At 38.5% G+C, this 25,545-nt stretch overlaps 1 protein-coding gene across 2 annotated transcripts in view; it reads left to right on the top strand.

Moving 5' to 3' along the window:
• The window catches only part of STXBP6 (syntaxin binding protein 6), a 118,711-nt gene that overhangs the window by 69,050 nt on the left and 24,116 nt on the right, over positions 1 to 25,545 (top strand). For both annotated transcript variants that reach the window (XM_026664534.2, XM_087951757.1), the window contains 2 exons: positions 8,950 to 9,080; positions 13,887 to 14,052. In XM_026664534.2, coding sequence (XP_026520319.1) covers positions 8,950 to 9,080; positions 13,887 to 14,052 — 297 coding nt within the window. The remainder of the gene's footprint in view (positions 1 to 8,949; positions 9,081 to 13,886; positions 14,053 to 25,545) is intronic.

Below are 25,545 nucleotides of genomic sequence, written 5' to 3'. Positions count from 1 at the left end.
TAAAATATTTTGGGAGCTGTAAATAAAATTAAACAGTAAAATCTTTTTCAAATTTATCTCAGCTCCTGGTGACTTCTCAGATACTTTCATACAGCTTTCTTGGCAATATACAAACATGGTTTTCCATTGCCTTCTTTGGGAAAGTTTTATGGAATAGCCTCCCTTTGGACATTAGACTGCTTTCCAAAAAGCATTAAAAATCTGAACTACTCCAGAGAGTCTTTTGGAACTAAATGTTCTCAGTGGAGCTGCTGCGAGCATCCAGATAGTGGGAGGTGCTCCAGTCTTCACTCTAACAGGCTGAGCTATAATTGAGGAACACTCCTCCTCCTCCACGTGACTCCTCCATGCGTTCCCCCAGTTTTAGCTCAGCCTCGCTAGAGACAGGCAGCTTGTTCGTTATTCCTTGGCCGATCCAGGTTCCTTTCGCTTTTTTCTTCAATTCAGGTTTGATCACTCCTTTCTCCTTGTCCCCTGCGCTTTTAGTTTTCGTCCCAAATTTAATTTAAGAGCTTTTTCGCTCCTTAAGGGGTGAAATAGGGGGTTTGGAGCCCTTTGCCCCCCCCCCCCACCCCTCCTCCTCTTTCCTCTGCCGTTTTTTTCCTAGCCGCGCTACAGCTGTAAAGCGGCTTGAGATCGCGCTGTTGATAGCGCTGCGTTGCGCCTTCCCCCCAGAACGCTAGAAGAAGGGAGCTTCTTCTCTCAACCCTCATTGCTCTTTCTGCCTTCTTTTCCAGCCGTTGGTGGATTATCTGCAAATCATTAGACTTGTTTTTTTCCAGGCTGCATAGCTTCATACTCTATGCAATAAAATTTATCCTCTTGTAATAATTTCTTGTTACAATGTAAACTATCAAGTAGATCTTTCCCAGAACTGATGCTCTAATGATATTGGTTGCCATACATGAAGAAAGCCTTAGATGGGTTTCTTTGGACAAATGATAATAATATTTTAGTTTAAATTAAACTCATTTTGGCCTTTCAGGTGAATACACAGAGGGAGAAGGAGAGGGAGGCATGCATAAAATGTTATATGTATATGCAGACACATACATATATAGGATTATTATTATAAATATAAGTTTTGACTTGAAAAAGAAACCAAAACCTGTTGTTTAAGTATCCAAACGTGACCTCTATAAAATACAGCTTTTGCGGACCTTAAAGAGATTTGTGTATACTTAGAACTGAATGCTGTGGACATGGAAAATAAAGTTTACAAGGGAAGAATAGAAAAGCCAAAGGGCCAATGAGGACAAAGATTAATAGGAGAGTTGTTTTCATCTATTTTGCTAAAGTTTGTTTTTGGCAGACATTCTAAGCATTACATGGAATTTCCTCCCTCCTTTGCTGCTACTACTTTTTAGTACTTCATACAATTCCATTTTTCCTAAAATAAATATTGGTTACCACAGTGGAACAGCTGTATGAAAACATAGCACCTTGTTAATTTAAAAATTGTATAGTATACTAGAATTTTTATACTAGAATTTTTTTATTTCTACAAATGCTGCTGATTTGCTTGATTCTACACTCAGCTAAACTCCATTGTAACTGTTGCGTTTCCTAATTTGAATGTTAGGAATGTACAGAATTTCAGGGTGGGGACTAAAAGTTACTGAAGTGGTCATTACATAATTTTCCCTACCTAAATGCTTAGCTATTCATTTTCTACTTAACCTCTCAGAGGAATATGATAATTGGCATAGTGCATAGTATTGGCATAGTATTAAACATTTTCAGCAAATTTCATTAGTAGCCACCAAATCAGCAAAGGGTCTGAATTTAAGTGGGCTTTATTCACCACAATTTACAATTCAATTTTCATTTAAACAAAACTCTTCCTTATTTAATCATCAATTGTAGGGGGATAGAGGGAGATCTTCAGCAGCACATTTACTTCAGCTGCAAAGTTTGTATAATCGTCATTTTCTCACAGCCATGTTATTTCTCAGAGTTAGGATTTACTAATGGTGTGCAAACTGTTACACGTAACTATGCCTGAGTATTTCTGATGGTATTTTTGTCATCTATTAGAATATGAATTTGGAAATTACTATTTAACTCTTTAATAGTTTAAGTGGTAGAGAAAAATGATGAAATGCGGGGACATTGATTTATTAATGTAATTATAGAATTTTGAAAACAAAATGAAAGATGGATATGTCTTGGCATTCTGCTGAAAATGTGAAGGCTGTCCAGCATAATCGTATTTGCCACTTTAACATTCCAATTTAGCATTGCAAATTTGTTGTTTATACTTTCCAATTATTATTAAAACGGGAGGCGGAGGCAACAGTTGAAAACTTTAAGCTGAATTTTTGGACAAATGCAGAATAATGATCAAATAAAGGGATTAACTCCCAGGTTCTACCTTCTGATTCAGAGTAAGTTTTTCTAAGTAAAGCTGTAAATTTAATTAAGGAAAGGAATGATGGAACAATAAGGTTTATTGGTTTAATTAATAGATTTGGATATCAATATATAACACCTTCTGGGCTTAAATAAAAATTGAGTAAATAAACAGTAATGTACTGGGATTTGAGAAAGCTTTACAGTCTGTGATTTGATTTGGTATGGCTTTGGGAATTTGAATGTTAAAATTTCAGTCACTGTACTTTCTCTAAGATGCCTCAAAGAAAACTGCATTTATCAGGAGATTAAAACTGCAAATAGATTGATTGATTTACTTGACTTATATTCTTTGGAGGATCATCTGAACAGTGAATGTTTGCTTTAAAATGTGATGTCCTCTTTGTCTTTGTTCAAGATTCTGTATTCTGATAGCCAAATAGACATCATTAGAGAAGGAAAGCAACAAACATACTAATATCTACTTTTCTGTCCGTCCATCCATCCATCCATCCTGAGAATAGCTCAGCAGTTAAGTGAGAATTTACAGTGGATAGGAAAGAAAGGTTCAGAAAAGAAAGGAATGCAGCATCTTACTTATTGTGGTTAGTCGCGAAGTTGTGTCCGACCCATCGTGACCCCATGGACAAGGTTCCTCCAGGCCTTCCTTCCTCTAACATCCCCCAGAGTCAATTTAAGGTCATGCCAACTACTTCAGTGACTCCATCCAGCCACCTCATTCTTTGCCGTCCCCTTCTTCTTTTGCCTTCAATCGTTCCCAGCATTAGGCTCTTCTCTAGTGAAATCCTTCCTTCTCATTAGGTGGCCAAAGTATGCATCATCTTACTAGTTTTGTACAATCTGAACTGCTGATCTATCCTCCTTCAAGGTATAAGTCATGGTGGCGCAGTGATTAAGATGCAGTACTGCAGGCTACTTCTGCTGACTGCCGGTTGCCTGCAATTTGGCAGCTTGATTCTCACCAGGTTCAAGGTTGACTCAACCTTCTATCCTTCCAAGGTTGGTAAAATGAGGACCCAGATTGTTGGGGACAATATGCTGACTCTATAAATCACTTAGAGAGGACTGTGAAGCTGTATATAAGTCTTAAGTGCTGTTGCTATCACTATGCTTAGCCGCAGAAACCAGTTTGCATTAGGAAAATGGCAAAAGGGATTTCATCCTTTATCTCTTTCCACAACCACACATCCAATGACTCCTGCAGCTATGGAACCACTGAATAGCCATTCTAACTGATCTTATATACAGTATATATGAAAAGCGGGGGTCTGCAAGTTGAACAGCTTTGCTCAAACATGTTCTAAGATATTCCATTCTGTTCTCTCTTGTACACATTTCAAAGCTTTCTTCATAAACTAATGCATGCCCAAGTAATATGCTTAGCGCTCATTTAGCTGTTTTGAGCTTCTCCATCCCATGCTTTATTTCTTTTGCATTTCTTATAAACTTTGCAGTTATTTGAGCCTGTTGATTATTCTCTCTCAATGTAAGAGCTCTTTAGATCCAGACTTAGAAAGTAACTTCAATACAGGTAATCCTCAACTCAAAAGTTCGCATAGTGACCATTCAAAGTTGCAACATCGCTGAAAAAACTAATTTAGGACCATTTTTCACTCTTATGACTGTTTCAGCATCCCTATGGTCACGTGATCAAAATTCAGATGCTTGGCAACTGACTCATATTTAGGGCAGTTTAGTGTCCTGGGATCATGTGCTCTTCTTTTGTGACCTTCTAACAAGCATAGTCAATGGAGAAGCCAGATTCACTTAACAACCATGTCACTAACTTAACAACTGCGGTGATTCACTTAACAAATGCAGCAAAAAAGATCATAATATGGGGCAAAATTCACTTAGCCACAGAAAGTTTGGGATCCGTTGTCAAGGACTACCTGAAGTATTCTAGAAATGTTACCCAGAAATCATATTAGTTAACATTTGTGGTTAATACTAAACTGATGCCCTACATATGTTTTCCATGATCATCTCTCTTCTTATTTTTATGGAGATTCTCAGTCATCCAGCTCATGGTTGTCCCAAAGGTGCTTTTTCAAGAGGCAACTGGACTTTCTGGAAAATCCAGTTACCTTTTGAAAAAGCACCTTTGGGACTCTCTTCTTGTTTATACTGGTTGAGATGGCAATTGAAATGTAAAGAATCTAAAGAACATGAAGTTGCTTAACTTTGTTTTCTACCTAGACTTATTATACAGACATATTCTACTTCACTTTGCAATACTTTTTAAATGACATTATTTCAGCACACAACTATTTCAGTCTAACATTACATTCATTACTCAGGACCAGGTGAGAGGAATAAAAATGCAACTAAGAAGATGTATGTGCTGTCATAATTATAAGGTTTGGTGAGATTCTTAATATAGAAGGCTTTATTATAACCATTTTTCAATGCACTAATGTTTCTCCTATATCCTTTCGTTCTGGTCTTTACAAATTAAAAAAAGATTTAAATAGGCAAAAATATGCTCCCCCTTTTCAATTAAGGACGTGCCTTTTTTAGTCTCTGCAGCACTGTTTAAAATTTCAAAATACAGCATTTTTTAAATTTCTGTCTTGCATGAAGTAATGGAAGCTTTTTTAAAGATTTAAACTAACAAGTTGCAGGGTGTTTGTAGTAATGTCGGTATTCGGCTTTTTATGTAAGCAAAGCATTCATGATTTTTCGTTCCCTTGATAACCAATAGGGAAAAATAAAAAGCTAAATGCATAACATACCATGGGAACTTTTCCTGATTTTACAGTTCAACCTAAAGGTCTTTTGGGGAATAAAATGTAAACAATTATAGTCATCATTTCCTTTTTTAACAACTTAGGCATGAAATACTTATGTGCGTCAGTTCATTTTTTTTATGCCATTAGCATTTTATAAATATATAGAAGGCTTTTCTAGGAAAGCAATCAAGCTGTTTGTCAGAAGAGTTATGATGATGAAAAGGGTTTTAAATTTTCTCAATACTATACTGGCTCTTAATTTTTAACAGGCCTTTTATTACAAGTAGTCTTTTGGGGTTGTCAATGGTATTAGACTACAGCTCTCACAATTTGCTGCAAGCACCACACTGGGGAAAACTCATTCTCAGTAGTGCTAAATATCAATCATCTCAAAATCAAAAGTTTATCAGCTCATGCCTACTACACTAGATCCAAAGGTAAAATTTGGGCTGGAAGTTATCAGGCCACCCTTTTTTCCTAGCATGAATCATTAGATCAATACATATCAAGGTTTTTTTTTATTGTCCAATCAGTGGACCCAAATACTGTCTGTCATCCCTGTCATGGCATCTTGCTCATCTTTTCTCTCCAAAAATGGCTTGTGTTAGTATCTGGCCTTTCTTCTGCCCTCGATAGGTAAGGTAGGAAGGTAGGTAGGTAGATGGAGGTAGATGGATGGATGGATGGATGGATGGATGGATGGATGGATGGATGGATGGACAGATAGACAGATAGATAGACAGATCTCACACACAGGGATGACCATGACTTGAATTGTTTCATATATTTCAGATATGCTGCAACACCAATAATATAGTTTTTTCTCTGTTCCACCTGGAGTCACCAGTAGCTGTTTTCAGATAAAAAAAATTTTGGTACTGTTTTCAGATAATCTTGTGTAAGGTATTCAGTTCATGCCTTCTTACATGACGTTTGTCCTCACTACTAAAGCAGACATATCCAGATGGGAAGTTCAGTTCAAGCTCTCTGCATCTGATGTGCCTGTTCAAGCATAAAGCATCAAGACATATTAATAAACTCAAGTTTCTTGCAGTTTGAAAGTATTTCAAGCCTTTCTCTTGAATAGATTCTCTTCATGGTCAGATTACCAAAGTAATATTGGAAGTTATAAACATAATCTGATATATAAACAAAAAGTCAGCCCAAAGGCCATCCTTCTTTTGCAATTTCCATTACAAATATGGCATTGTTGCATCTGTCATTTCATTTTCCTCTTAGAAATCCTTATATCTGGAAGCAGCAGCACGCTTTCTAACCAGCTCCACCATACCAGGTTGAATACCAATAAATGGGAGCTCCCTCTTTCAGCAATGATCCTTGATAGATCCCAAGATCTATCTTTTAATATCATGCCAACAGATAATACCCATTTTGTAGCAAGAGTGAGACAAACTATCCATCTCTTGGTGATACTTTCCTTTTTTTCTTTTAGTAGAACCATTCTCCTCTTGGCTGTTCATTATCAGTCTAACCAACTCAGCACACTTTAGAAGCATCAGGAGCTATAGTTCACCCTATTCTCAGTTTCAATATCCTTTCCATCCATCAGAGAAAAGACTTTTACTCAGAACTTATAGCATTACATCTTGGAGAATTCCACTGCCCTTCAAGGTTAGGTAGGCTTCTCAGAAATCCTGCACAATGACAAGAAACATGAAAATAATCAGTAAGAGATAACAATTCTTTCACATTTTGTAGTAAGTGAGGCAGCATATCTTTTTCTTCTTCTTTTATCATGATGTACTTTTTTTTCCTTTTAACTTACTAATGGAGTTTTTTTTTTTTTTTTAAAGACCAGTAGAGTTTTATCTCCTAGTGCAGGGGTGGGATTCTACCAGTTCGCACCTATTCGGTAGAACCGGTTGTTAACATTCTAAGCAGTTTGGAGAACCGGTTGTTAGAAGAAATTACTGGCCTAATCCTGTAAGGAAGGAAGGAAGGAAACATTCTGGAGTTGCTTACAGAAACTGCCTCTCCATTAACCCTTATTACATTCTTGGCAGGATTAGACTTCCTGTCTCAGGAATGTCTCTGGAGTTTTCTTTCCCTCTTTTGCTGGTACTTTGCTTGTGTGGAGTGACCATTCAAAGTTACAATGGCACTGAAAAAAGTGACTTATCACCATTTTTCACATTTACGACTGTTGCAGCATCCCCGCAGTCATGAGAGGCCAGGCGAGGAGATGCGTGCCTCGATGTGAGTGATATTGAGTTGGCCACGCCCAGCCAGTCACATGACCACCAAGCCACGTCCACCCAGTCACATGACCACCAAGCCACACCCACCAGCTAAGCTATGCCCACAGAACTGGTTGTTAAAAAATTTGAATCCCACCCCTGCCCTAGTGCCCTTGCTGCTTCTGCCCTTGAGCTTCTCCGTTCTTTTGGTTAATCCTTTTTGAACCTATGACTACTTCCCTAATTTACTGCTTATGAAAAGTACTTGATGACCGTGACTTTGGAGATTTGTGTGCCTTACAAAGAAAACCTCCTTTGTTTTTTTCATAGGAGTCAAATATTCCTATGCCCGGATATGCCCTTCTTTCCAGAATCGATTTCAATGTTCTACTTGAATCAGAACATCATACTGTTTTCCCCAGCCCCTTAACATCATTGAAAACATGGCTTCACTCTTTGAGTGTCTGCTGATGTTGCCAGTATTTCTCCAAATGGATGGTGACAAGCAACATGTTTTGCTATGCGCTGGTTAAACCTTCACGCCCACTTCCAATCTGTACTTATCACACTTTAACAACTACAACTTTAACAAATTTTATCAGGAGTAGTGCCCTCTCAGACCTTTGTCATATAGCAACAAGGGCTCAGCCCACAACATTCACAAGTGCTGCAGCCATTGGCCAGTGCTTCCAAAGAAAGTAACATTTGGAAGCGGGGTCCTTTCTTGAGTCTGATTATGACAAGCAGCCATCCTTGTAAAAAGGATAAAGCTCACTACATACTTGCTAGTGTGTGAGTCGAAGAGACAGTGGTGAAGACCTGGTTATCTCCCTGTAACTACAATTTTTCAAATGGTGATGTTCACACAACCCATCCTTTTCTTCTTCTTAGTCTCAAATGACCTTACTCTTTGTACAAATGTACTTTAGCAATCTTAGCAGTTGAAGGAATTTGGCAGGAGACTAATTGAGCTTCTGGGTACAGGTGGAATCTAAGACTTTCTCCAATTCTGTATGCATTAGAAAAATCCAATTAAGGTTTTGCACAAAGGCACAATTTTGCAATGTGAACTCACATTTTGCTTTCCAAAGAATTGCGAATGCAGGTAAATAATATAATGGTGTTTTTGTTTTCTTTCTTTAGCTTAGAAATGATAACTCATTATAGAAGACTCTATAGTGAGACTCATTAGACATTAACATTCAGATTTTTAATTTTTTATTCCCCTCATGTTATTAACTTACAGAGGTTAAGAATGAAAGATGTTACTAGCTTTTTTATGAATTTGTGATTAATTATAAGTTGTTTTAAAATTATAAAGACAATAAATAGCACTTTATAATCCAGAAAATAAGAGTCAAATATAATAAAAAGCGCTATGAAAAATATTTTATGTAAACATAATTAGTTCATTCAGATAGAATTGTATTTAATTGTTTAATATATGCACAAATATAACACTTATGTCCAACTTCTATCCGTTCCCCCAAATAAAAATTACATTGTTATATTTTTAGCTGTATTTGTCATGATTAACTGAACTGATAAAATGTTGCTTCTGTAAGCAAGACTATTTTAAGCTTGTATGCAGTTCTCAAAGACATTTGCAATGCTTTTATACAATCCTTTTTGTTTTATATTTACAGTGACAAACAAGAGACCTGCACAAGCATATATTACAAAAGTTAAACAATTTGAAGGTTCTACATCTTTTGTACGAAGGTCACAATGGATGCTTGAACAGCTTCGCCAGGTTAATGGTTTAGATTCTCATCGGGTAAGTATATGATAATTTAACAAGGTCCTTTGACTTGTCTGTTGTTTCTTGTGATTACTCAGACTGCCTTCATCCTTTCTTTTTTGGGAACAGTTCAGTCATTAGTATATGTGGGAGAGGGGCAGTTGCTTTGATTTTACTTTAAAAAAAATAGGTGCTATAATAGATATTTTGAGATGATAGCCCTAAATCTTCAAGATCCTGAGTAATGATTCCAGATATTCTTGTTTTTTTCTCTAAATCGTTGTAGATTTTACCACTTTATTATATCCAGCAAGCAATTAGTCTAATGGACCATTTGGATAGAAGCTAATAATACATATTTCTACTCTTTGCTGTTTTTAACCAGTTAGTAATCCATAAAAGGATACATCCTCTAATCCTTTGACTGTCCAGTTTACTCAAGATCCTTGGCAAATAATTTTTGAAAGGTTTTTGAACATTCAAGAATGTCTACTCCATTTAATGACAAATGGCACTAAAGTATATTAACGAGACAGAGTTTGCCTTTGCAAAATCCATGCTAATTTTCCTTTAGTAATTTTTTATTCTCCAAATGCTTAGTTATTTTTAATTTGATTACCATTTCTACATATTTGTCTAGAATTGATATCAAAATGACTGGCCTATAGCTTGAAAGATTTTAACTGGTCACTTTAGAAATTGCTGCTACACTGATCTTCTATCCTGGTACTGAGACTTGATTTAAGGTACAAGTTGACTGTTAGAAGATCAATAGTTTCACATCTAAGTTCTTTAAAAACCCTCCATCGAGTGCAATCAGAACCTGGTGGTTTGTAACTGTCTTTCAAGATGTCCTAGAACTGTTCCCTCAGTTTGCTTTAGTTGTTCCAATTACCTCACTGAGAAAATCAATATAAACTCTGATATCTGTCCTATATATTTATAGAAAAGATGGATATAGAAATTAACTTCATTTCTTTGCAATTCTCATAGCCACTTTAAATCCCTTTTGTTGTTATCTAATAATTTCCCTGGGCGCTTCTCTGTTCTGTCTATATTTTTAAAAGTTCTTACTCTGTAATGTTGCTCTGCATCCTTAGGTTCTTCAGTTTGCTGCTTTATACTATGTCAGAACTAATATATCCTTCATAAAAAGAACAGCACCTTCCTTATCATTTTAATAATGCCTGTATCCAGGAATTAATACTATACTCGATTTCATTAAGGGCCACATCAGGGTTGTGTTCGACCTCGGGGAGTGAGGTGGGTGTGGCCTGCTTGACATCACTCATGTCGGGGGCGCCTATAGCAGCCTGAGTGCTATGCCAACGAAAATGGGTTCTCAATCTCCGTTTCAGCTTTGATGGCCTCCTGCAACCCTCTGTCAGCAAAAACAGAGCTCGGGAGTACCGGAGGTCAGGGAGTCTGTTTTTGCTGGCAGAGATACTGCGGGCCGGTCCCTTACTGTTTCCAGGGTGGCCCCACAGGCCAGATGTAAGCACCCTGCAGGACAGATGCGGGCCGCAGGCCTTGAGTTTGACACCCCTGCTATTTACTATTGATTCTCTCCATTGTACAACCATTATGTTGTGCCCATTATATCTGTTCTTTTCAGATTCTCCTATAGACTTTAGAAATTCACATGTATTTCAAGCATTCACATATATTTAGTACTTTTCATATAATGTTGCTGTGAGCTTTTTTCACATCCTCTTTGTCTCCTTTTCATGTCCTGAAAATCATATCCACTTATTAACCACCATCCAACTTTATTTTATCCCTTGTAGTATTATCAAAAATATTTATACTTTCTAAAAGTTGTAATCCTTTTAAAGGAAACCACTTGTCATCTTTTCTATAGAGTCAGCTTAGAAGTTGCTCTGTCACATTTTTGACCAGCAAGTTGACTTCATTTGGGTTCAACAAAGCCCATCTCTATCATATAGGATTGGCCTGTCTTCAAATATTCATAGTGTTTAGCAAATCTGTTATACCAATTTTGTCACTCACTTACTGAAACTTCTCATCTTTGCAGCTGGCCCTATAACAAAGAACATTTTTAAGAATGCTACATTTACAGTTCCAAACATCAGCCTGCTAACAAGCAATCTAGTTCTGGCTTCTAAGATTGGCCAACTTATATTGTACAATGGTATTGATACCAACATGGACTTCGACCATTGTCATTTTTCTCCAGTATCCAGCGGTTTACATATATAGTGTGTGATAGCTTTTTCACAAGCCAGGCAAGCTTCAGGGTCATCTTCATGCCTCCCGCAAACTTACATATTTATGTTTTTGATTAAAAGATGAATTGCCTGCCACTGCCTCCGAAGGAATGTTCTGGAAGCAGAAAATGAACAAAAATGAGCTTATCACCTAAATATCTGATTCCCCTTATCAGAAGAAAGAGTTTAGTGTTATAGTTAAGGCATTAAGCTAGAAACTAGGATGTTTCACTTAAGGCACGAAGCCAGCTGCGTAACTTTGGGCTAGTCACTCTCTTATCAGTCCTAGGAAGAAGGCAATGGCAAATCACTTACAAAAATCTTGCCAAAAAACCTGCAGGAACTAGTCCAGGTAGTCAAGGCACATACAGCATGCACACACATGCACACACCACACACATATGCACACACACACACACACACACTCAGGCAGGCAGACACCCAAACATCTTTATTGGAACATATTTTATCCTTGAAATGATAACCTCATTTCCCAAAGAGATTCTCCATAACAAGGAATATCTGTTAGTAGGTAGTTAGAAATAGACCATCAGGAAACTGACTCCAAGGTTTTAATTATTTCAGCTATCATAAGAGAATCTTGAAAGCTAGTCTGTTTCTTTTCCTCCCTTTACACCCCATTGGATTAGGGATTACACCCCATTGAAACTCCAGTCTGAGTTTCTTTCTCTGTTTCTTGGATTTAACACACATTTTTGTTCCAGTCTACAATTCTCTCCTTGATCATTTCTATGGCTCTCTAAACTAACATTCTGAAAGTTGGACAAAGCTTTCACATGTTGTTTACATGTCTCTCTGATTCTCAATATCTGCAATTCACCCACCTTGGTTTCAATGGAACAGACTTGTTCTGCAAGAATTCATTGTACTGGGTATGAACATTTACCATATACCCAGAAGGCAGGTAGATACAAATGATCTGGAAAGCAGTCTCTCCCGTACTTTTACCTTTATACCAGTTACTTTTAGAAACGTAGTTTTTTTAAGGATTGGTTGACCTAAAAGATAGATAGATGCAACCATGTTTCTCACAAAATAAGGCCAGGCCTTATTTATTTTTTTTGACCCCTGAAAAAACAGCTAGGCCGTCTTTTCGGGGTTGACTTAATTTCATCCCCCACCTAGAGTGGCCCATACGCACGTACCTCTCCACAAGGCCGTTTCTATCGGCCGACGAAAGCTCCCTTGAAGGCAGAGTCCCCAGCCGCTTCGGAGCGAGGCATGGCTGCCTGTGTCCCCTCGCCATTACTCAGTGTCTTTTGGGCGATGGAAGCTCCCCAAGGGCAGCTTCTACCGGCTGATCGAAGTGGCTGGTGACTGCCCTTGGGGAGCTTCCATCACCTGAAAGACACTGCCTAATGGCGAGGGAACACGGGCAGCCACGCCTCGCCCCGAAGTGGCTGGGGACTCTGCCTTCAAGGGAGCTTTCGTCGGCCGATAGAAACGGCCTCGCGGCGAGGGGAGTGTGTGTGTGTGCTCACCCCGAGGCCGCTTCTACCGGCCAATCGAAGTGGCTGGTGACTGCCCTTGGGGAGCTTCCATTGCCCAAAAGACACTGCCTAATGGCGAGGGGACATGGGCAGCCATGCCTCGCCCCGAAGCAGCTGGGAACTCTGCCTTCGGGGAGCTTCTATCGGCTGATGTTCTATCAGTAGATCGGGGTATTCCAGCCTAGGCTACCTGCAGGGCACTCCTAAAGGCAAGTTTTCTCCCCACCCCACCCTTCCCCCCATTTCTCTTTACCTCGTGTAGTTCTAACGGACGATGTGAGAAATGGCGGGGAAACGCATGGATTAAATAGGTCTAAATTTTGGGGATGGGGCTTAATTTCACCTCATGCCTAGAAATCATGCTGGGCCTTCCTATTGGTGGAGGCCGTATTGTTGGAGAAACACGGTACATTTTTACCCAGTTTCAAAGCCTGGCTTTCTGGAGAAGAAAGATCACTGGACTTTTTCTCCATTCTGCTACCATGCAAAGCTTTCTGTCCTTCCTCTGGCAACGTCCCAAATCTTTTTATAAAGAGGCAAAGAGACTTGTTATCTATCCTAAATTTCTTAGCAGGAAACATATTTCATTTCAAATGCAGATTCCTGGAGTTCCAAATGATCAGCGAAAGTAGCATCTAATGTTGACAACCTAAAATTCAAGACTAAAACATTCATCATAACTTGTCAGTATGATCTATGTTTGGAGATTATGGAAACTAATTCAAAAAATATTTCAGGGATCCAGAATAATATAAGACTCTTTATCATGCTGTCTTCCAGCAGCGTGACCATGTGATACATTCTGAAATATACTCTTATAACTTGACAACAGATTATTTCAGAGCCAGATAGATTCAATGTTTGTTTCCATTATTACATTGAGAACAGCTGCCTTCCATCGGTTATTGAATTATCTATTTGTCTTCAAATAGCATTTTATAATAGCATGGAATTAAAAATATTATATAATACAATTATTGTAAAAAGTTGGTCATGAACTTTTGCATAATGTTTTAATGTGTTATTAAAGAAAATCTAATATAGCAAGTAAGACTTTGTAATATTAAAGTATTTCCCTGATAATCTGATCTGTTTCTTTCTAGGATTCCCCAGAATTTGATTTATTGTTTGAAAATGCTTTTGACCAGTGGGTGGCGAGTACAGCCTCTGAGAAATGTACATTTTTTCAAATTCTCCATCATACTTGTCAACGGTATCTTACAGACAAAAAGCCAGAATTTATTAATTGCCAGTCTAAAGTTATTGGAGGTAAGTGCTACATGTTTTAATCGCTGAAGATTTTTGTTTTAGGACATTGCATCGATTATAAATTGAATCTATTTATATTTATTTATAGTTTATTTAAAATCTAGACCAGTTTGCTATGGGAGTCCGTGAGTTCTAGTCCTGCCATAGCCATGAAAGCCAGCAGGGTGACCTTGGGCCAGTCACTGTCTCTCAGCTCACTTCATAAGGTTTTTTTGGGAGAAAATAGGAGGAAAAAAGTGTGTCATATACAGTATGTTTGCAACCTTGAGTTATTTTGGAAAATAATTAAGGCAGGATACAAATACATACATACATACATACATACATACATACATACATACATACATACATACATACATACATTGCTCAAAAAAATAAAGGGAACACAAAAATAAGACATCCTAGATCTGAATGAATGAAATATTCTTATTAAATACTTTGTTCATTACATAGTTGAATGTGCTGACAACAAAATCACACAAAAATTATCAATGGAAATCAAATTTAGCAACCCATGGAGGTCTGGATTTGGAGTTACACTCAAAATTAAAGTGGAAAAAAACACTACAGGCTGATCCAACTTTGATGTAATGTCCTTAAAACAAGTCAAAATGAGGCTCAGTAGTGTGTGTGGCCTCCACGTGCCTGTATGACCTCCCTACAATGCTTGGGCATGCTCCTGATGAGGTGGCGGATGGTCTCCGGAGGGATCTCCTCCCATACCTGGACTAAAGCATTCCCCAACTCCTGGACAGTCTGTGGTACAACGTGGCGTTGGTGGATGGAGCGAGACATGATGTCCCAGATATGCTCAATTAGATTCAGGTCTGGGGAACATCAATGCCTTCGTCTTGCAGGAACTGCTGACACACTCCAGCCACCACATGAGGTCTAGCATTGTCTTGCATTAGGAGGAACCCAGGGCCAACCGCACCAGCATATAGTCTCACAAGGGGTCTGAGGGTCTCATCTCGGTACCTAATGGCAGTCAGGATACCTCTGGCGAGCACATGGAGGGCTGTGCGGCCCCCTAAAGAAATGCCACCCCACACCATTACTGACCCACTGCCAAACCGGTCATGGTGGAGGATGTTGCAGGCAGCAGAACATTCTCCACGGCGTCTCCATAGTCTGTCACGTCTGTCACATGTGCTCAGTGTGAACCTGCTTTCATCTGTGAAGAGCACAGGGCGCCATTGGCGAATTTGCCAATCTTGGTGTTCTCTGGCAAATGCCAAACGTCCTGCACGGTGTTGGGCTATAAGCACAACCCCCACCTGTGGACGTCGGGCCCTCATACCACCCTCATGGAGTCTGTTTCTGACCATTTGAGCAGCCACATGCATATTTGTGGCCCGCTGGAGGTCATTTTGCAGGGCTCTGGCAGTGCTCCTCCTGTCCCTCCTTGCACAAAGGCGGAGGTAGCAGTCCTGATGCTGGGTTGTTGCCCTCCTATGGCCTCCTCCACACCTCCTGACATACTGGCCTGTCTCCTGGTAGCGCCTCCATGCTCTGGACACTACGCTGACAGACACAGCAAACCTTCTTGCCACAGCTCACATTGATGTGCCATCCTGGATGAGTTGCACTACCTGAGCCACTTGTGTGGTTGTAGACTCCGTCTCATGCTACCACTAGAGTGAAAGCACTGCCAGCATTCAAAAGTGACCAAACCATCAGCCAGAAAGCATAGGGACTGAGAAGTGGTCTGTGGTCACCACCTACAGAACCACTCCTTTATTGGGGATGTCTTGCTAACTGCCTATGCTTCCCACCTGTTGTCTATTCCATTTGCACAACAGCATGTGAAATTGATTATCAATCAGTGTTGCTACCTAAGTGGACAGTTTGATTTCACAGAAGTGTGATTGACTTGGAGTTACATTGTGTTGTTTAAGTGTTCCCTTTATTTTTTTGAGCAGTGTACATACTGCTACTATTTTTAAATTTCATCTGGGCTTATTGGTAATATACATATACAAGATTAACTTTGATCCTAATAAAAAGTATTAAAACATTCTTCTGGGCTTTGAAGTGAGATTTATAGACATTCTAATTATTTAACTAAAGCATTATTTAATAAAGCTAGAAGAAGATTTTCCTACATAATCATTTCCTGCCTGGTTTTAATCTATTTTGCTTCACTGCATAAGTATATTCCCTATGGAACATGTGTCACTTTTTAATTCCTTTCTCTATTGGTTTTATTGTTTCCCATTTAGCAATAATTGATTTTACAAGTCTTACTAGAAGAGAAATTTCTAATCTAGACTAGGAGTTGTTGGACAATAATCACTTCTCTTAATGCACTATTTTATTGTACTAAAACATTTTTTCTTTCTGAATCAGCAACATTGGTATCAGCAGATCTTGCAAATGTTAATGTGCATCAGATCTTTTAAGATAAAATCCTTATGTGTGGCCTACTCAGTGTTTGTGATTTCCAGGAAGAAATCCTGCAATTATATTTGTTAGGTCTTCAATTACATTAAGTCTTGAGGGCACAATTTTAGAGCTGGTATAAAGTGTGTAGCTTGTATACTGCGGCAACAAATTTGCTGCTCCAAATTCTTTATTCATGGTCACTTGATCTCTAAAGAGAAGAGGTCTTGCTACATAATTTAAAATTGCTTTGAAACCCTGTAATTTAGAACCAGCTGAAGTTCAGAAATTGGCAAATGCTCTGGTGCACTTCTTCTCCCTGTAGGCCTAAGTGAAGTGAAGTTTATGTTGGTATTTCAGCAGCAAGAAGTAAAATGCCTGACTGAATAATGTTTTATGGTAGTGATGCTTAAAGCGTTCATTTTAATCTCCCAAACCTGTTAATTGGAGTTTCAAAGGGATAATAGATTGATTCTGTACTTATTCCCTATTATTAATATTCATTGTGTGTGCTTGCTGTACTTTTCTTCCTGTAGAATTGCTTAATGTCAAAGCAAAAGAAGGAGGCTGATGATGACATAAGAGACATAGTCTTTTGTATGTTCCCTTAGTTTCTCTTGGCTCTGACAATGCACTTAGATTATAATAGTCCTCAACTTAAGACCATTCATTTAACGACCATTCGAAAGATGTACTGAAAAAAGTGACTTAAAAGAGTTACAGTTTGTAACAAGTTTCAACCATTTCACCAAACCCTGGGATCAGATGATTGTGATTTGGGAGCTGAGCAATTGGTTTCCTTTTACGAAGGTCCTAAGGCCACATGATTCCTATTCGTGATTTTTCAATGATAGAAATGTTCAAAAAAATAGGATCTGGTCATGTGATGACTTGCTTAATGACTGCGTTGGTTAGTAACCAAAATTCCAAACCCAGTTGTGGTCATAAGTTGAAGACTACCTGTATAATCCATAAATGAAAAGTCTTGTACAAGAATTCATGTTGGAGCTTCAAAATGTGGTATAGCAATTAAGATGTTATTCTGGCTGTAGGAGATCTATAGGGTTCAAGTTCATCCTCAGTCACAGAAGCTCACTAGGAGACCTGGGTCAGATGGTCTCTTAGGCTAAGCTACTAATGAGGGCTGTTGGTATGAAGAGAATAAGACAGAGGCTGTTGTTAGAAGAAAAATATGAGGATATATGCTACCTTGAGCCTGTGAATGAAAGGCAAGATAGCTCTTAACATTGTTATTTTGGAATTAAATATTCTATAGTGTTTCATTTTCATTTTTATCGTATTATTGGAATACATAATTCCCATTGAAAGGTATTGTATGTCTGATTTCTGAAGGACAGAGTGACTTTACGTGAAAAAGAGTAATCTGTCTATGGATCATAGTTGTCCTAAAGGTGATTTTTCAAAAAGGCAATTGGTCTTTCTTGAGGGGTTTTCTTTGAAAAGGCTTAGCTTGAAGTTGCTCCAGTTCTAACTGAACTGTTCTAATAGATTTAACTAGGGACTGAAGAAGTTATTTTGGATGAAAAACAAAATCCCTTCAAAGAAAATGACCAAGAAAGTCCAGTTGCCTTTTGGGAAAAACACTTTGGGACAAAAAAAAAAATGATATGATGAAGAGATTTTTGCACTTTTATCAGATCACTGAGAAATTAGTATAGGTAAGAAAGTTAGTTGTACATTTGTTGTTTGAGAGAATACCTTTGATTAAATGAATAGGTCTGAACCGTAGAATATCAAATATGGATTTAAAACCTGGTTGCTAAATCTTCATGAGAACAGTGAATGAATAATGTAAAACACATATAAGAATGAACAGAATGTCAATAATTCAGCCTTCAGCATAAAATTAAACAAGGATGTGTGTTGTTTAAGATATTTACAGATCAATATGTAAAGTATGTTTTTAGTGTTGTTAGAGGTACGATTATATGTACTTTTAGATACAAATAGTGTTATGTTCTTATCTAAAAACTCAGGTAATACACAGACCCTGGATTGATCTTATTTCATATTTTATTGTACTTTCCATAATATTTTCCCCAAAAGGGAATATCACAATGTGCATACATACAATATTGTATAAGTTCTAAAATAATAATCATTGCCATAAAAGATCAGAATTACCTCAATATCTAATATGTGACAGCAGTTTCTCACTTCACAGATGTTTAGCTGTCATATTAAATTCAAAATGCTAAATCTTCCACCTGCATTATTCAGGATTAAAGAGGGAGCTAAAAATATAAATGGGGAAAAGATTGGTTGGTTGATTGATTGATGATTGATTGACTTTTAAATGTCTTTTGAAAGACATTTAAAGAAATACACATTGACATATTTTTTGAAGTACAGATGCTATTATATATGTACAGATTTGACATTTTGTGTAATTTGCACCATGGTAGATTGCAGTCTGATAGAATATCCAGAACTAATTTATAATTTTATAGCTCAATTTCCTATGCATTACATTGGGGAGAGATAATTCACCATATTTAAATGGTTTACTGTGGAGTTGATAACTTATATTAATTAGCCATTACCCCAGGCACCCAACAATATTCATTTATCTCAACAACCAAAAAAGAATCACTGAAAAAATCTTACACTGAACCTATCTTCAGGTCCATCTCTTGGAGCCTTTCAGAATCTATGCCTTCCTGATATATTGGAACTGTGACATATAACATTCACATGATTATTGGAGTGGTATATTTTAATACATGTGGTTGAGAAAAAATGTTGGATGTCAAGAGATCAGGAGACATGATAGCAGTATTCTAGTATTTGAGAGTCTGCCACAAAGAAGAAGAGGTCAATTTGTTTTCTAAGGCACCTGAGGGCAGGATAAGAAACAATGGATGGAAACTAATCAAGGAAAGAAGCAACTTGGAATTAAGGAGAAACTTCCCAACAGTGAGGACAATTAACCAGTGGAACAGCTTGCCTTCAGACGTTGTGGGTGCTTCATCTCTGGAGGGTTTTAAAAAGAGACTGGACAGCCACTTGGCTGAAATAGTATGTCATGCCCCTGTCAGAGTCTGAATCTGAGGAGGAAGATGATCAGCTGACAGGGAGTGGGAGTGTGGCACCTTTGGTGTGGAGAAAACTGGGGAAGGGCAAAGTCTGGCTGGGCAGAGCAGGAGAGAGGTAGAACAAGGGAGAGGGAGTTCAGAGGAAAACCCAGGTCCACGTCCTCTTTATCCTAGGGCATGCAGAGAGGAACGGAGAAGAGAGCAACCTGAGTTGTTTGGCTTATGGGGGGGGAAAGGGCCCTGATTCCCTTCATTAGCCACAGCTGGGAATGAGAGTTTAAAAGAAATGCATGCTGAGTGCAGTAGCTGCTGGGAGCAAACGTGAGTTTATCTTGTGTTGACTTTGCTTATCTGTGCTCCTGGCGGCTTCCCAGCCGTGTTGAGTTATTGCTGTGCCTTTACATCTGGAATTCTTGCTCCTGCCCTGTAGAAATAATTACCTCATTTTGTGTTGATTGGACTTATAGTTACAGTTTTTGTTGACCACGTTTTGGACTTGAATCACTGCAGCCAAAGGCTGTTCCTGGGGGAATTTTTCTCCAGCCAGAAGGTAACCAGGACATTGGGGGGCAAAGTTGGAGCTAATAAAGGGACTCCTACTGATTATCTGACTGTGTTGCCTTTGTGCCATGCTCCGGGTCATCACATATTATAGGAACTCCTGCTTGAGCAGGGGCTGGACTAGAAGATCTCCAAGGTCCCCTGTAGCTCTTTTCTGATTCTGATTCAGTCCCTTTCAGTTGGAATGCTCATTTGAGAATTATTTGACCATTTGCTGTTATTTTAACATAATCTTTTCTCTGTCTGATGCAAATATGAAGAGAGAAATGTATATACAAGTAGTCGTCAACTTACAACTAAGTTGGGTCCAGAAATTTCATTGCTAAGCAATGAGTTAGTTACACTTGATTTTACAGCATTTTTGCCATGGCTGTTAAGCAAATCACTGCAGTTGTTAAGTAACTTTCGCTATCATTAAGCAATTCTGACTTCACCCATTGTCTTGGCATGTCAGAAGATCGTAGGGAAGGTGACAAATGGCAATTGATAGATGTATGGCAATTTTGAAGATGGGCTGTAAGTAGCTTTTGTTACCTTTGTCATAATTTTAAACAGTTGTTAAGTGGCCAGTCATAAGTCAAGGACATACCAGTGGCCAAGCACATAAATTTTGCTCACATGATCATGGGGATGCTGCAGTGGTCATAGGGGTGATGACTGGTCGTAAATCACTTTTTCAATGCCATTGTAATTTTAAGTAGTCACTAAACCAATGCTTCTAAGTCAAGGGCTACCTATAAGATACCTCTCTGGACTTTTGAAAAAAGGGAAGTATAAAAGTACCCCTCAACTTACGACCACAATTGAGCCCAAAATTTCTGTTATGAAGTGAGATGGTTGTTAAGTGAATTTTGCTGCATTTTATGACCTCTCTTGCCATCATTGTTAAGTGAATCACTGCAGTGGTGAAATCGGTAACACTGTGGTTAAGTGAACCGGCTTTCCCCATGGATTTTGCTTGACAGAAGATACTCCCATGACCCTGGGACAATGCAACCATCATAACTATGTGAATTTGGATCATGTGAAAAATGTTCATAAGTCATTTCTTCCGGTGCTGTTGTAACTTGAAACGGTTCTGAATGAACTGTCATAAGTCGAGGACTGCCTGTACAGACATAGATACATATAGTTAATGTCTGTGTAGCTTACTATTTTAAAATTCAGAACAAGAGGTCAAATTCTTTTTGATGAACTTATCCAGTGGTAGAAACTTGGAAAAGAACCAACACACAGCCATTGATGTCTTTAGTGAAGCTATAATGTTTCAGCCACATGCAGAAGTTATGACTGACGCTGTAAATCATTTGACAAACTGAAGTGCTATACAAATACCCAATAGAATGACCATTAAACAGATGGAGCACTGCATATTGAAAAGCCAAGACATGTCTCCCGAATCCACAGACATAGGGCTCCACTTATAATTCTTTGGCATTCAAAGCAAAGTGATCGTGGATCGGGGAACAAAGGAGTAAAATCAACATTATTTTTCAATCGGGCTGGAGCAGTATTTTCATAATGCTTAACACCAAACTTCAACATGAAGGAAGATATTTCTCAACTTGAAATGCATTAGAAAATATGAATAGCTCTCTGCATGAATCATGAAATAAATGAGAAAAGTGATTTCGCTGCAGCTCATTCTTTAACAGCCAAAAAAACATTTCATCACATCTCCCTTATAATAAGACAATTGCAGAGGATTTTTTTGTCACGTTGCCTCATTGTAAGTTGAACGGCCACAAAATAGACATTATACCTTAAGAGGATATAGATCACTGCAGATGTGTTCCTAATATTAAACTTTACTTTTTCCATTGTTGATTCACCTAGTCTACATTAGCGGACAGTTTGTGGTGAAACTGATGGTAGCCCTGGTATCACTTCCCAAGGTGGATATTGATTGCTTCTGAAAGGAGAACGATTGTCTCTCTTTTGCTGTTCCAAACATTTTGCTCTTGGACTTTTTACATGTTCAGGCAATTGGTGACAATTCTGCAAGATACAAAAGTTAGCTATATGGCCAATATATATCACATTGCAGTCTTAACTGAAGGACTCCCTTTGTGGGCGGTTGCAGCATTTCATTCCATTCTGAGAACCATGTTTAGACAGAACCATGACATTTGACTATAGCCACAATATAAGTTTGCTAAATAAATAAATGGAATATTAAATCATTCAGACTCAGCTTAGGTCACAGTCGATGCAATAAATTATTTTACTTTATTTCCAGCCTGATTCTGAAACTACCCGTTATTGTTTATATGATTTATATTATTTTATATGAGTTCTGTGCAATCTAATAATTTGGGCTGATATTAAAACTGGCACACAATCACTGGTAATTTTCCTCTCACAGAGGAGGAGAGCTATAACCTTTTTTTCACTAATATTCTGTAAACCTCTTCTAAATCAATACTTCACAGTTGGAAATAGTATCATTTTCTTTTTTAAAAAAATGAAAAACCTTTTCTGATGTTTTTGCTCATAAAAAAGTGACTGTTTTTTAATCTGGAGGGCTCAGGTGTAAGGTATGAGATTTTTCAAAACGAATATTTCTAGTAGAAAATTCCTCCATAAAATGTTTAGTAAAAAGTCTTGATAAATTCAGGGAGTCTTAGTAAATGTTTATGGGATTTAAATTACAGTTGTTTCTAAAATATATTTTTCCACATCATTCAAGATCAGTTTGTGACTGAGAAAATCTCAAAATTAATAGCAAATTTTATTGGGGAAAGGGAAATATATATTTCATAGGAAAATGACACAGGAATGATCATTTGTGGTCCTGATCTAGATCAGACATTGATTGGCTGTTGTTTATTTAAAAGAAGAAGATCCCAAACAAGATTATTGATCTAAAAACATACATACTACTTTTACTGGAATTCTATGTAAATTCAGAAGTTTACAATAATGATAGTATAATAAACTACTGATGAGAATTATTGGTGGCACCAAGAGGTAAAGATTAGGAATTGCATGTTTTTTTTTAATATAAAAGAAATGAGAAAAAGCAGAAAAAGAACTTGTGAGATAATTGGAATTTTGCATAAGGCATTCTCTGAGGATGAGTTTCCCAGCTAAATTAAAGAATTCCCTGGCTGAGCGTCAGACAAAAAGAAAGAATACATCTGTAATTTTTTTCTCGTATTCTCTTCAGACAATACTTCTTAATCATTTAATCATTTGTTTTTCTCCAGCCAAACACAAGCATGAATCCATATTTTGTTTGTTTATTTCTGAGATTTCTTAAAACAAAGAAGCAGCTTATTTCCTCTTCTGTCCTCGTTGCTGTAGAGATGGATGTGAAAAATAAACTCTGGGTTTCCAGCATAGTTATTTGAAGCAAACCATCTAGCTGACATGGAAGTAAACAAGTATAAAGCTAGGCCTTCGATGATTGTCTCCCAGGACTTTCCCAGTCATTAAAATTAGTAAAATGCTACAGAGTAATGCTGATATGGTGAATAGAACTGTTCTGGTCTAAATGCAGCTGCTGTTATACTAAACTATAAATGCAGCTGCTGTTATACTAAACTATACTAAGAAACCAAATCAAACAAAACAATGCATTAATAGAAGTATCTGTCATGCCCCTGTTGGAGCCTGAATCTGTGGAGGAGGGCGAGCCAGAGCTGGAGCCAACAGAGATAGAGGGGGGGACTTCGGAAGAATGTGGGGAGGAGCAGGACAAGGCAGCCCAGGAACAGTCAGGATTGGGACGGCTTGCTAGCAGGGTGGAACAGGACAGGATGACTGTCATGCCCCTGTTGGAATCTGATTCCGAGGGAGAGGTGGAACAGCTGACAGGGAGTGTGGCTCCGGTGGCTGTGGAGGAAACTGGGGAAGAGCACAGTCTGGCTGGGCATTCAGAGGAAGACCCAGCCCCCCTACTCTTCATCCTATGGCATGCAGGGAGGAACAGATAAGGGAGCAATGTGGGTTACGGTAGGAGAAAAAGATGCTGATTCCCTTCATTAGCTGCAGCTGGGAAAACAGGATAAAGAAAGTGTTTGCACACAGCTCCTTGCTGGAAGCAAAGTGTGAATTATTTTGGTTTGTCAAGTCTTACCTGAGTTCTGAGGTCCTCCCAACTGTGTGTGTTTCGTTATCTTTTGAAGTCTTCAATTCCTTATCCTGCTCTGTCTTGCTAATTGCTGCAACGTGGTTTGTGTTGGTTTTTATTTATAATTTATATGTACTTTGGGTTCGGGCAGAATTTCTTCCCTTAAAAAACTGTTCTTGGGAGAGTTTTTTCTCCAGCCAATGATAACTGGACATTGGGGGCCAGGTTGGAGGTATTAAAGGGACTTTACCTATTTTTGTGATTTTGTTGCTTTTGTGCCATGCCCTGGGTCATCACAATGACTGAGAGAGGGCAAGCAGTGGAAATGAAAAGTGACGGGGCTCAGGCAATGAGCAAGGACTGTCCCCTCATGATCCATGAGCACGGAGAGAGGAGAGAAGGCGGTAACAGCACAGGGTGACCCGACAACTTTGGGAGAAGAGCACCACGCCTCTCTTCACGAGGCATACCTGGGGACTGAGATTAAAGGAGATACTGTGGGGAGAGGCATTTGTCAAGAACAAATGCTGAATTAGTGGAGTTTTGTGTGCCATTGCAGACATCTGGTGTTTGCAGGACTGCTTGCCTTGTTTCCTGCTTTGTGGACTCAGTGCCTTGTTCCTTGCTTCATACTTTCATTTCTTTGTTTTACTGGACTGCTCGCAGCCAGAGGCTGCTCTGTGTGTGTGTGTGTGTGTGTGTGCACGCGCGTGCGTGTGCGCATGTACACGCTTTGCTTTAGGACTTGTCATGAATGTGAGAGCTTTTGGGGAAAAGTTGGAGCATTAAAGGAGAGTTTGAACTCTCAGCTGGCTGTGTGGCCTTCATGCCTTGTCCCGGGTCATCATCCCAGGTATTTATTAATATGAGTATCTTCTATAAACCTCTGGTTGTTGTTTTTTGCCTGCTTTTAAATTACAGGTAGTCCTTGACTTATGACTGGCCACTTAACAACTGTTTAAAATTATGACAAAGGTAACAAACGCTACTTACAGCCCATCTTCAAAATTGCCATGCATCTATCAATAGCATTTAGACTTATATACTACTTCACAGTCTTTACAGCCTTCTCTAAGCCGTTTACAGAGTTAGCATATTGCTCCCAACAATCTGGTTCCTTATTTTACTGACCTTGGAAAGATGAAAGGCTGTGTCAATCTTGAGCCACTCAGAATCGAATTCCTGGAGTGAGCAGTGAATTAGCCCTGTAACCACTGTGCCACTATATACCCCACAATCCCATGATTGCATTTCGGGCTCTTGATAATCAGCTTGTATTTGTGATGGTTGCACATCCCACAATCACATAATCACAATTTGCAACATTTTTGCTGTTTTCCAGTAGAAAATGGCAAAAAAAATCCATTGGATATACTGGATTCATTTAATCATCACATGATTCACTTAACTTGCTCTACA

This window comes from Notechis scutatus, chromosome 1 (assembly GCF_049901735.1).
Source record: "Notechis scutatus isolate UNSWTSFEM ecotype Mainland chromosome 1, rNotScu1.2, whole genome shotgun sequence".
Classification (NCBI taxonomy): domain Eukaryota; kingdom Metazoa; phylum Chordata; class Lepidosauria; order Squamata; family Elapidae; genus Notechis; species Notechis scutatus.
This window is presented reverse-complemented; position numbering and strand designations above follow the sequence as displayed.